This window comes from Rhinoraja longicauda, chromosome 1, assembly GCF_053455715.1.
Source record: "Rhinoraja longicauda isolate Sanriku21f chromosome 1, sRhiLon1.1, whole genome shotgun sequence".
Lineage (NCBI taxonomy): Eukaryota > Metazoa > Chordata > Chondrichthyes > Rajiformes > Arhynchobatidae > Rhinoraja > Rhinoraja longicauda.
In genome coordinates, this window is record NC_135953.1 from 8,741,761 (window position 1) to 8,754,397 (window position 12,637).

At 46.9% G+C, this 12,637-nt stretch overlaps 1 protein-coding gene across 6 annotated transcripts in view; it reads right to left on the reverse strand.

Annotated features, from left to right (window-relative positions):
* The window catches only part of slc4a11 (solute carrier family 4 member 11), a 144,147-nt gene that overhangs the window by 57,095 nt on the left and 74,415 nt on the right, over positions 1–12,637 (reverse strand). For all 6 annotated transcript variants that reach the window (XM_078408815.1, XM_078408790.1, XM_078408798.1 and 3 more), the window contains 2 exons: positions 11,891–11,972; positions 6,867–6,990 (listed from right to left, as the gene is read on the reverse strand). In XM_078408815.1, coding sequence (XP_078264941.1) covers positions 6,867–6,990; positions 11,891–11,972 — 206 coding nt within the window. The remainder of the gene's footprint in view (positions 1–6,866; positions 6,991–11,890; positions 11,973–12,637) is intronic.

Consider the following 12,637-nt stretch of genomic DNA (forward strand, 5'->3'; position numbering starts at 1 on the left):
CCTGGTTCTCGACTTCCCCAACATTGGGAACAATCTTCCCGCATCTAGCCTCTCCAATCCCTTAAGAATTTTAAATGTTTCTATAAGATCCCCCCTCAGTCTTCTAAATTCCAGCGAGTACAAGCCCAGTCTATCCAGTCTTTCCTCATATGAAAGTCCCGCCATCCCAGGGATCAATCTGGTGAACCTTCTCTGTACTCCCTCAAAGGCAAGAACGTCTTTCCTCAGGTTAGGAGACCAAAACTGCACACAATACTCCAGGTGCGGTCTCACCATGATTACAATCGATTCATTTACAGCGTAGAGTTACATGATAAGGGAATAATGTTTAGTGCAAGGTGACACCAGCAAAGTTCGATCAAGGTTTGGTCTCCTAATCTGAGGAAAGACATTCGTGCCATAGAGGGAGTACAGAGAAGGTTCACCAGATTGATTCCTGGGATGGCAGGACTTTCATATGAAGAAAGACTGGATAGACTCAGCTTGTACTCGCTGGAATTTAGAAGATTGAGGGGGGATCTTATAGAAACTTACAAAATTCTTAAGGGGTTGGAATGGGTAGTTTAAATCGAAGGAGACACAAAATGCTAGATTAACTCAGCGGGTCAGGCAGCATCTCTGGAGAGAGGGAATGGGTGACGTTTCGGGTCGAGACTCTGAGAAGGGTCTCGACCCAAAACGTCACCCATTCCTTCTCGCTTGGAGCAGAATTAGGCCATTCAGCCCATCGAGTCTACACCGCCATTCCACCGTGACTGATCTATCTTTCTCTCTTAACCCCATTCTCCTGCCTTCTCCCCATAACCTTGGGGGAACATACAATGAGAATTTATCGGCACTGGGCCTGGAAAGAGTAAATGTGGAGAGGATGGTTCCATTAGTGAGAGAGTCTAGGACCAGGGGCTGAAGCTTCAGAATAAAAGGACGTACCTTTAGAAAGGAGATGAGGCAGAACTTTTTTCGTCCGAGGGTGGTGAATCTGTGGAATTCATTGCCACAGAAGGCTGTGGAGGCCAATCCAATAGATTTTTTTTTTAATGGGGAGATTCTTGATTGCTACGTGCGTCAGGGATTATGGAGTTACTTTAGCGCTCTGTGTCTTTGTCTGTCGGCATTGAACGCGTGATGCATGAAACACAGATGTGTAAAGGCAAAAATGAGCAACGTGGGAGGGGGTGTTGATGTATTCGCTAAAGGGATTAGAAGGCATTAGCTAGAAGGAGAGGCTGGGTAAACTTGCATTGTATTCTGTGGAGCATCCGACGCTTAAGGGGAGGCCTGATAGAAATATTTTAAATTATAAGGCGTAGATTGGGTAGACAGTCAGAACCTTTTTTTTCAGGGTTTGTATTCACGGCAATTTAGAAGTTTGAGAGGGGATATTATAGAGACGTATAAAATTATGAAAGGACTGGACAAGCTAGATGCAGGAAAAATGTTCCCAAAGACAATAGACAATAGGTGCAGGAGTAGGCCATTCGGCCCTTCGAACCAATGTTGGGCGAGTCCAGAACCGGGGGCCACGGTCTAAGAATAAAGGGGCCATTTTGAAACTGAGGTGAGGAAAGATTGGAAAGACTGGGGATGTATTCACTGGAAATTAGAAGGATGAGAGGGGATCTTACAGAAACATATAAAATTATAAAAGGACTGGACAAGCTAGATGCAGGAAAAATGTTCCCAATGTTGGGGGAGTCCAGAACCAGGGGCCACCGTCTTAGAATAAATGGGAGGCCATTTAAAACTGAGGTGAGAAGAATTTTTTTCACCCGGAGAGTTGTGAATTTGTGGAATTCTCTGCCACAGAGGGCAGTGGAGGCCGATTCACTGGATGAATTTAAAAGAGAGTTAGATAGAGCTCTAGGGGCTAGTGGAGTCAAGGGATATGGGGAGAAGGCAGGCACGGGTTACTGATTCATCATCATCATCATCATCATATATATACAGCCGGAAACAGGCCTTTTCGGTCCTCCAAGTCCGTGCCGCCCAGCGATCCCCGCACATTAACACTATCCTACACCCACTAGGGACAATTTTTACATTTTACCCAGCCAATTAACCTACATACCTCTACGTCTTTAGAGTGACGAGGGCCTAAAACCCAATGCCAGTGGTCATTGAAGAAGCAGATGTGATAATGATGTTTAAGAGGCTTTTAGATAGGTTCATGAATGCTGAGGGCGGCACGGTGGCGCAGCGGTAGAGTTGCTGCTTCACAGCGCCAGAAACCCGGGTTTGATCCCGACTACGGGGACTGTCTGTACGGAATATATACGGTCTCCCCGTGACCTGTGTGGGTTTTCTCCGGTTTCCTCCCTCACTCCAAAGACGATCAAGTCTGTAGCTTAATTGTATAAGAAGATAACTGCAGATGCTGGTACAAATCGAAGGTATTTATTCACAAAATGCTGGAGTAACTCAGCAGGTCAGGCAGCATCTCGGGAGAGAAGGAATGGGTGACGTTTCGGGTCGAGACCCTTCTTCAGACTGATGTCAGGGGGGCGGGACAAAGGAAGGATATAGGTGGAGACAGGAAGATAGAGGGAGAATTGGGAAGGAGGAGGGGATGGGAGGGACAGAGGAACTATCTAAAGTTGGAGAAGTCGATGTTCATACCACTGGGCTGCAAACTGCCCAGGCGAAATATGAGGTGTTGTTCCTCCAATTTCCGGTGGGCCTCACTATGGCACTGGAGGAGGCCCATGACAGAACTGTAGCTTAATTGGCCTGGTAAAACTGTAAATGACCCTAGTGTGTGTTGGATTGTGCTAGTGTGCGGGGATCGCTGGTCGGCACGTACTCGGTGGGCCGAAGGGCCTGTTTCCGCGCTGTTACTCTAAACTACACTGAACTCTGTAACGTCGTCTTTGCTCTACCTGATCCATCTGTGTTTGACTTGATTGTATTTATGCATAATATTATGTGATCTGATTCGAGAGCGTGCAAGACAAAGCTTTTCACTGTACCTCAGCACAGGTGACAATAATAAATTTAAACACAAATCTAATCATGGATATCCAGGGACTGTTGAATCAATCTGAAGAAGGGTGCTGACCCGAAACATCGCTTGTCCATTTCCTCTACAGATGTGCAGGAAGGAACTGCAGATGTTGGTTAACACAGAAGATAGACATAAAATGCTGGAGTAACTCAGCGGGACAGGCAGCATCTCTGGAGAACAGGAATGGGTGACGTTTTGGGTCGAGACCCTTCGTCAGACTCAATAGACAATAGGTGCAGGAGTAGGCCATTCGGCCCTTCAAGCCAGCACCACCATTCAATGTGATCATGGCTGATCATTCTCAATCAGTACCCCGTTCCTGCCTTCTCCCCATACCCCCTGACTCCGCTATCCTTAAGAGCTCTATCTAGCTTCTCCACAGATGAATTCCTCCAGAACTTTTGTGTTTTGCACAGGATTCTAGCATCTGTAGTTCCTTGCTTCCCTTCCTCAGACGATATGCTGTCATCTTACTAGAAAGAATGGAAATATAGTGCTTTCAACCACAAGAGGGCGTAATAGCTGGAACATGGCATTACCTATAACCAGCCACATTATTGTTCACCTGCACCTTCTCCAACCTCATCTATTGCATCCGCTGCTCCAGATCGGCAAAACCAAGTGCAGGCTCGGCGATCGTTTCGCTCAACACCTGCGCTCAGTCCGCATTAAACAATCTGATCTCCCGGTGGCTAAGCACTTCAACTCCCCCTCCCATTCCCAGTCTGACCTTTCTGTCATGGGCCTCCTCCAGTGCCATAGTGAGTCCCACCGGAAATTGGAGGAACAGCACCTCATATTTCGCCTGGGCAGCTTGCAACCCAGTGGTATGAACGTTGACTTTTCCAACTTTAGATAGTTCCTCAGTCCCTCTCTTCCCCTCCCCCTTCCCAGATCAACCACTGTCTTCCTGTCTCCACCTATATCCTTCCTTTGTCCCGCCCCCCCTGACATCAGTCTGAAGAAGGGTCTCGACCCGAAACGTCGCCCATTCCTTCTCTCCTGAGATGCTGCCTGACCTGCTGAGTTACTCCAGCATTTTGTGAATAATTATTGCTAAACACCTTCGCTCAGTCCGCCTGGACCTACCTGATCTCCCGGTTGCCAAACACTTTAATTCCCCTTCCCATTCCCAAACTAACCTTTCTGTCCTAGGCCTCCTCCATTGTCAGAGTGAGGCTAAACACTAATTGGAGGAACAGTATCTCATATTTCACTTGGGCAGCTTACAACCCAGTGGTATGAATATTAATTTCTCTAACTTCATGTAACCCCTGCATTCCCTCTCTCGCCGTTCCTCCACCACCCAAGTCACACCAGCTTCCTGTTCTTACCTAGCTACAGCTAACAATGGCCTTTTTCCTTTATCATCTTCACTTTTTTGCATATCTTTCATTCATTTCATTATGGGTGGGTGGTTTTGCAGACAGAGAAGATGGCTGTGAAAGACTTCAACATTATCTGGATCGATTGGCCAGGTGGGCGGAGGAATGGTTGATGGTATTTAATACAGAGATGTGTACGGTGTTGCATTTTGGGACGTTGAACAAGGGCAGGACCTACACACTGAATGGTGGGCTTCTGGGTAGTGTTGTAGAGCAGAGGGGTCGAGGAGTACAGGTGCACGGTTCCTTGAAGGTCGAGTCGCATGCAGATAAGATAAGGTGGTCAAAAAGGCTTTTGGCACTTTGGCCTTCATCAGTCAGAGTACTGAGTATAGAAGTTGGTGAGACCGCATTTAGAGTATTGTGTTCAGTTCTGGGCGCCAGGAAAGATGTTGTCAAGCTTGAAAGAGTTCAGAGAAGATTTACGAGAATGTTGCCAGGACTAGAGGTGTGAGCTCTAGGGGGAGGTTGAGTAGGCTGGGTCTCTATTCCTTGGAGCGTAGGAGGATGAGGGGAGATCTCATAGAGGTGTGCAAAATCATGAGAAGAATAGATCGGGTAGATTCACAGATTCTCTTGCCCAGAGTAGGGGAATCGAGGACCAGAGGACATAGGATCAAGGTGAAGGGGAAAAGATTTAAGTGGAATCCGAGAGGTAGCTTTTTCACACAAAGGGTGGTGGGTGTACGGAACAAGCTGCCAGAGGAGGTAGTCGAGGCTGGGACTATCCCAACATTTAAGAAACAGTTAGACAGGTACATGGATAGGACAGGTTTGGAGGGATATGGACCAAGCGCAGGCAGGTGGGACTAATGTCGCTAGGACATGTTGGTCAGTGTGGGCAAGTTGGGCCGAAGGGCCTGTTTCCACACTGTATCACTCTATGACTCTATTTGTTCTATATCTCTCTACATCACCGTCTATTTCTCTTGTTTCCCTTTCATAGAAACATAGAATATAAATGCAGGAGTAGGCCATTCGGCCCTTCGAGCCAGCACCGCCATTCAATATGATCATGGCTGATCATCCAAAATCAGTACCCCGTTCCTGCTTTCTCCCAATATCTCTTGATTCCATTAGCCCTAAGTGCTATATCTAACTCTCTCTTGAATATATTGATTACAAGTTCCTAAAGCAAAATTACCTGCCATCTCCTGTGTCAAATTAGAGTATCATCAAAGATCATCTTTGGCACAAAAGGAAATGTTAATTAGTTCTAGGAGCAGAATTAGGCCATTCGGCCCATTATGTCTGCTCCACCATTCAATCATGGCTGATCTATCTCTCCCTCTTAAACACATTCTCCTGCTTTCTCCCCATAAACCCTGACACCCGTACTGATCAAGAATCTCTCTATCTCTGTCAAGAATCTATCTCTGACTTATCTCTGAATCTATCATCCTGTGACTTTCTGTCTGAAGAAGGGTCCCGACCCGAAACGTCACCCATTCCTTCTCTCCAGAGATGCTGCCTGTCCTGCTGAGTTACTCCAGCATTTTGGGTCTATCTTCACTGTATTGTTGAAAATAAGATTAGGGTTATTATTGTCACATGCACTGAGGTCCAGTGGAAAGCTTTGCTTTGCATGCTATCCAAACAAATCAGATACACTACACATAGATATAATCAGTTCAAAATCAAGTACAAAGGGGAAGATACAGAGTGCGGACTATAGTTCTCAGCATTGCAGTTCCATCGACAAAGTCCAATGTCTGAAATGAGGTTGAGACAGATGAAAAATTGGACTACACTAGGTTACGAAAGGACTGTTCAGAAGTCTGATATGGAAGGGAAGAAGCTGTTTCCAAGTCTGGTGATAAAACAAGCATAATCAAGACCAGTCTCACCCCGGTCACGCCCTCTTCTCCCCCCTCCCATTAGGGCAAGAGGTACAGGGGTTTGAAAACGCACACCTCCAGATTCAGGGAGTTATAAGGCAACTGAATCATCCTCTCACTAACTAGAGACTGGTGCTGACCTCCCATCTACCTCACTGGAGACCTTTGAACTATCTTTAATCGGACTTTACGTTGCACTAAACGTTATTCCATTTATCACGTCCTTGTGTGCTGTGAACAGCTTGATTTTAATCACGTAAAGTCTTTTCGCTGACTGGATGGCACGCAACACAAAAGCTCTTCACAGTACCTCAGTGAGCATTTGACGGCACTGGGCCTGTGCTCGCTGGAGTTTAGAAGGACGAGGAGGGACCTCATTAAAACTTTACTAAATAGTGAAAGGCCTGGGTAGAGCGGACGTGGAGATGATTTTTCCACTAGTGGGAGAGAGTCTAGGACGAGAGGCCATAGCCTCAGAATTAAAGGACGCACCTTTAGAAATGAGATGAGAAGGAACTTCTTTAGTCAGAGGGTGGTGAATCTGTGGAATGCATCGTCACAGAAGGCTGTGGAGGCCAAGTCAAAGATTATTGTTAAGGTGGAGAGTGACAGATTGGTGATTAAGTTGTTTGAAGTGATTACCATTTTGGCTGGCACCAGGATCAGGATGATGAAGCGCACTTCACAGCAATTCTCCCCCCAGTTCTGAGGCCTGTCGAGTCGACAAACACACACGTGCCGTTTCTGGAGCGCTGCAACGGTACACCTAGAGTGGGAGGAAACATAATAATTATTAATTGCAAGATTATTTCGATAAGCATTTTGCCAGAAACAGTTATTCATGGCAAAATGGTCCAAAGATACTTCATCTTATTAAATACTCCGAAGACGTATAGGTTTGTAGGTTAATTAGACAATAGACAACAGACAATAGGTGCAGGAGGAGGCCATTCGGCTCTTCGAGCCAGCACCGCCATTCAATGTGATCATGGCTGATCATTCTCAATCAGTACCCCGTTCCTGCCTTCTCCCCATACCCCCTGACTCCGCTATCCTTAAGAGCTCTATCTAGCTCTCTCTTGAATGTATTCAGAGAATTGGCCTCCACTGCCCTCTGAGGCAGAGAATTCCACAGATTCACAACTCTGTGACTAAAAAAGTTTTTCCTCATCTCTGTTCTAAATGGCCTACCCCTTATTCTTAAACTGTGGCCCCTGGTTCTGGACTCCCCCAATTGGCTTGGTATAAATGTAAACATTGTCCCTCGTGTGTGTAGGATAGTGTTAGTGTGTGGGGATCGCTGGTCAGCATGGACTCAGTGGGGCGAAGGGCCTGTTTCCGTGCTGTATCTCTACACTAAACTACACTAAACCCTCAACCTGAGTTATGCAGGGGTAAGCAAACTTCCCTAGCTGGACTCAATCACAAGGGATTAATAAGAGCTACCTTAGTTGAAGATTAATGGAATAGATAGGGTAAATGCACAATGTCTTTTACCCAGAGTTGAGGAATCAATTGGGTGGCACAGTGGCAGTTTAGTTTGGTTTGGTATAGTTTAGAGAAACTGGCCCTTCGGCCCACCGAGTCTGTGCCGACCAGCAATCCCCAGACACCAACACCATCCTACACACGCAAGGGACAATTTACACTTATACCAAGCCAATTAGCAAACAGACCTGTTCGTCTTTGGAGTGTGGGAGGAAACCAGAGATCCCGGAGAAAACTCACACAGGTCACGGGGAGAACGTACAAATTCCGTACAGACAACACCCGTAATCAGGATCGAACCTGGCTCTCTTGCGCTGTAAAGCAGCAACTCTACCGCTGCGTCTCCGGTTTCCCCCCCCCCCCCACACTCCAAAGACGTACAGGTTCGAGGGTTAATTGGCTTCTGTAGATTGTCAATTGTCTCCAGTGTGGAGGAGACTGCTTGTGTACAGGGTGATTGATCGCTGGTTGGCACAGACTCATTGGGCCTGTTTCCGCACTGTATCTCTAAAGTCTAATGTCTAAAGGCTAGGACTATTAAGATGTACTATTGGAAATTTCTAACAATATTTTTTGGTACCACAACATCATTTAAAAGACATTTAGACAGGTACACATGGATAGGAAGGTTATAGAGGGATAAGGACCAAATGTGGGCAGGTTTTACTTTTTTTTTGTTTTAGAGATACAGCGCGGAAACAAGCCCTTCAGCCCACCGGGTCCACGCCGACCAGCGATCCTCACACTATCCTACACACACTAGGGACAATTTTACATTCATACCAAGCCAATTTACCTACATACCTGTACGTCTTTGGAGAATGGGAGGAAATCGAAGATCTCGGAGAAAACCCAAGCGGTCACGGGGAGAACGTACAAACTCCGTACAGACGGCGCCCGTAGTCAGGATCGAACCTGAGTCTCCGACGCTGCAAGTGCTGTAAGGCAGCAACTCTACCGCTGCGCCACCGTGCCGCCCTTGCTTGGGACCCGTGTGAATTGGGCATTTTGGTGGATGTGGGCCTGTTTACGTGCTGTATGAATCAATGACTCGAACCTGAGGGGCAACTTTGTCCACACAGGGTGGTGGGTGTATGGACGAGCTGCCAGAGGAGGTAGTTGAGGCAGGCGAAATGACAACTCGTAAAAGACACTTGGACATCTGCATGGAAAGGTTTAGTGGGATATGGGAGAGGGAAATGGGACTAGCTTAGAGATGGGGCATCTTGGACAAGTTGGGCTGGAGGGCCCGGCCGTTTCTATGCTGTACAACTCGAAGCCAAAAAAAGCTAAAAACTTTCTGGTTTTATTTTGGGGAGTGGGGTTAGGAACTCTGGTTTCTAACCAAAGCAGACTTTGAGGTTTTGTTAAGAGAAGGGAGAATATGCCAAACAGATGGCTGTGCTTAATGCCAACATTGTTCCTGAAAAATAAAATCTAAATGTAAAAAATATTTACCTAATAAGTGTATCCATATGAGAACCAACAGCAAGAGAAACTGGAATAGCCACCGATTTAACAAAGCCTTGGGCAGACACAAGAAACTGCACCTTGGGATACACATCACCACTGGGCCAATAATCAGTGGTGGGCGAGCAGCACCAAGATAGGAATCTCGACTTGTCTCAAGATATTAAATGAAACAAGTCTATCTCAATCAGCCCGAGCAGATCATCAAATGTAACCATCAATCCACGCTACAACACGGGTGGCAGAGCTGGTAGAGCCACTGCCTCACGGCACCACAGGCCCCTGGTTCGATCCGGACCTCGGCTGCTGCCTGTGTGGAGTTTGCACGTTCTCCCCGTGACCCGCGCGGGTTTGCTCCCGCTTCCTCCCGCGTCTCAAAGACGCGCGGGTTTGCAGGTTAATTGGCCTCTGTAAATCGCCCCGCGTGGATCGGGGGTGGATGGGAAAGTGGGATGGCATATAACTATGGGTGGCACGGTGGCGCAGCGGTAGAGTTGCTGCCTTACAGCGCCGGAGACACGGGTTCGATCCTGACTACGGGTGCGGTCTGTACGGAGTTTGCACGTTCTCTCCATGAGAATGATCAGCCATGATCACATTGAATGGCAGTGCTGGCTCGAAGGGCCGAATGGCCTCCTCCTGCACCTATTGTCTATTGTCTGCGTGGGTTTTTCTCCGGGATCTCCGGTTTCTTTCCACACTGCAAAGACGTGCGGGTTTGTAGGTGAATAGGCTTCTGTAAATCATCTGCAGGGGGCAGGATAGAACTAGTGTACAGATTGTTGGTCAGCACGGACTCTGTGGGCCAAAGGGCCTGTTTCTGCGCTGTATCTCTAAACTAAACCAGTGTGAACGGGTGACCGATGGTCAGTGTGGACTCAATGGGTCCACTTCCAAATAGAGCATTCAAAAGAGAGTTAGATAGAGCTCTTAGTGCTGGCGAAATCAAGGGGTATGGGGAGAAAGTAGGAACGGGGTACTGATTGTGGATGATCTGCCATGATCACATTGAATGGCGGTGCTGGCTCGAAGGGCAAAATGGCCTCCTCCTGCACCTATTATCTCTGTATCTATGTAACTAATTTTATGCCTTGTTGTATAATTCCCTTTAGCTAGCAGTGAACCATTCTACATTTCCTTGATCATCGAAGAGAGGCACAAAAAGCTTGAGTAACTCAGCGGGACAGGCAGCATCTCTGGAGAGAGGGAACGGGTGACGTTTCGGGTCGAGACCCACATCCCCGCTTTCCATGATCAGCGTCTGCTTTGATCTGTCGTTTTCACACCTCAACCTTCCATATCTCTATGCCCCCTGACTCTCAGTCTGACGAAAGGTCTCGATCCGGAACGTCATCCATTCCTTCTCTCCACAGATGCTGCCTGACCCGCTGAGTTACTTCGGCATTTTGTGTCTCTCTCCCACTGACAGGCTTTAGAGATACAAAGGAAATGTTTCAAAGCCTGGATCAACTCTAATCCAGATGACAAATACCAGAGCCAAGCTTCAGCACATTAATCCAAAGCACCAGAATTCATGTCTATTATTCACGAGTGTAACAGCAGGCAAAATTGCTTTAAGCCAAACGAACCGACTGAGAGATGCCACCGAAAGAGAGCAATTTGAACATTTCACGATGGTGTTGAGTGGAAGATTATCATTCAGCAATACTGGATTAACAGGAATGAAAGAGCAGGCGGTGTGTAGAATGAATGTTCACCGGATTGAGTCAGGGGCTGCATGGCAGCACAGCGGTAGAGTTGCTGCCCCACAGCGCCAGAGTCCCGGGTTCGATCCCGACTACGGGTGCGATCTGTACGGAGTTTGTACCTTCTCCCTGTGACCTCGTGGGTTTTCTTCGGTTTCCTCCCACTCTCCGACGAGGTGCAGGTTTTTAGGCTAATTGGCTTCGGGAAAACTGTAGATTTTCAGAATCGCTGGGCCTGTTTAAACTAAACTAAGCTGTTAATTTTCTCCAGAGATGCTGCCTGTCCCGGCTGAGTTACTCCAGCATTTTGTCTTCGGTGTAAACCAGCATCTGCAGTTCCTTCCCACACACCAACGACAATTCAAAGAGGGCCAATAGTCACGTAGCAAGAAAAAGAATTCATTGTTTCGTTTTTAGTTTAGAGTTACAGCGCGGAAACAGGCCCTTCGGCCCACCAAGACCACCCCGACCAACAAAACTAGCGGGATTCACTGGTTCTATGTCCTACACATTGCGGACAATTTAATGCCTTTTACCATAGAAACATAGAAAATAGGTGCAGGAGGAGGCCATTTGGGCCTTGGAGCCAGCACCGCCATTCGTTGGGAACATGGCTGATCATCTGCAATCAGTAACCCGTGCCTGCTTTCTCCCCATATCCCTTGATTCCACTAGCCCCCAGAGCTCTATCTAACTCTCTCTTAAATTCATCCAGTGATTTGGCCTCCACTGCCCTCTGTGGCAGAGAATTCCACAAATTCACAACTCTCTGGGTGAAAAAGTTCCTCCTCACCTCAGTTTTAAATGGCCTCCCCTTTATTCTAAGACTGTGGCCCCTGGTTCTGGACTCTCCCAACATTGGGAACATTTTTCCTGCATCTAGCTTGTCCAGTCCTTTTATGATTTTGTACGCCTCTATGAGATCCCCTCTCATCCTTCTAAAGTCCAGCGAATTTGTTTGAACTGGTGTGATTTGACGTCCATCTCTCCAGGAACACTTACAGGAGGCAGAGCCAGGACTGCTGATACTGAACGCCGGTGCTCGTAGCAGAAACTCCTTGAATAGTATTTGACAGGAGGTGCACTGGAAGAAGCAAAAAAAAAAAAAAAAAAATTATTTTCATAGCACAACACATCATAAACCTCCACAGATCTGGCAGTACCCCCGACACATTCTGTTACATCATCGGGTAATGAAGCCCAACACGTCCATGCCGACCAAGGTGCCCCAGCTGCACTAGCCTGCAACCACAACAACCTGACCGTGGGAGAAGACGGCAGGGGAAGGGAAAAGACATTGTGGCCTTCCATCACAGTGAGGAGAGGACTGGAGGAGACTCACTGTGATGGATGTTTCTTTTTTTGTGTGGTTTTGGGGTTGTGTAATTTGCCTATTTTAATGCTTTATTGTGTAATCTGCCTAATTTAATGCTTTTATTGTTGGACTGTGGGTGACTGAATTTCGTCAAAATAAATCGTTTTTTTGGATGACAAATAAAGCTATCTTGAATCTTGAATCTCTTCCTGTGTTTAGCCCATCTATATACTAAAACTCCCATTTGTTTGTTCCTGAACTACAGACAAAACAGTACACAATAGCGCGACAATTTTAGGCCCACCTTACTCACCGTCATCCCTTTGGTTCTAATGGAAGAAGTTTCATTGATATTGGTGTTATATTTTTAAAGTTATTCACATTTTAAAGTTTAAATCTATCTCCTAGGGAGGGAGGGAGGGAGGGAGGGAGGG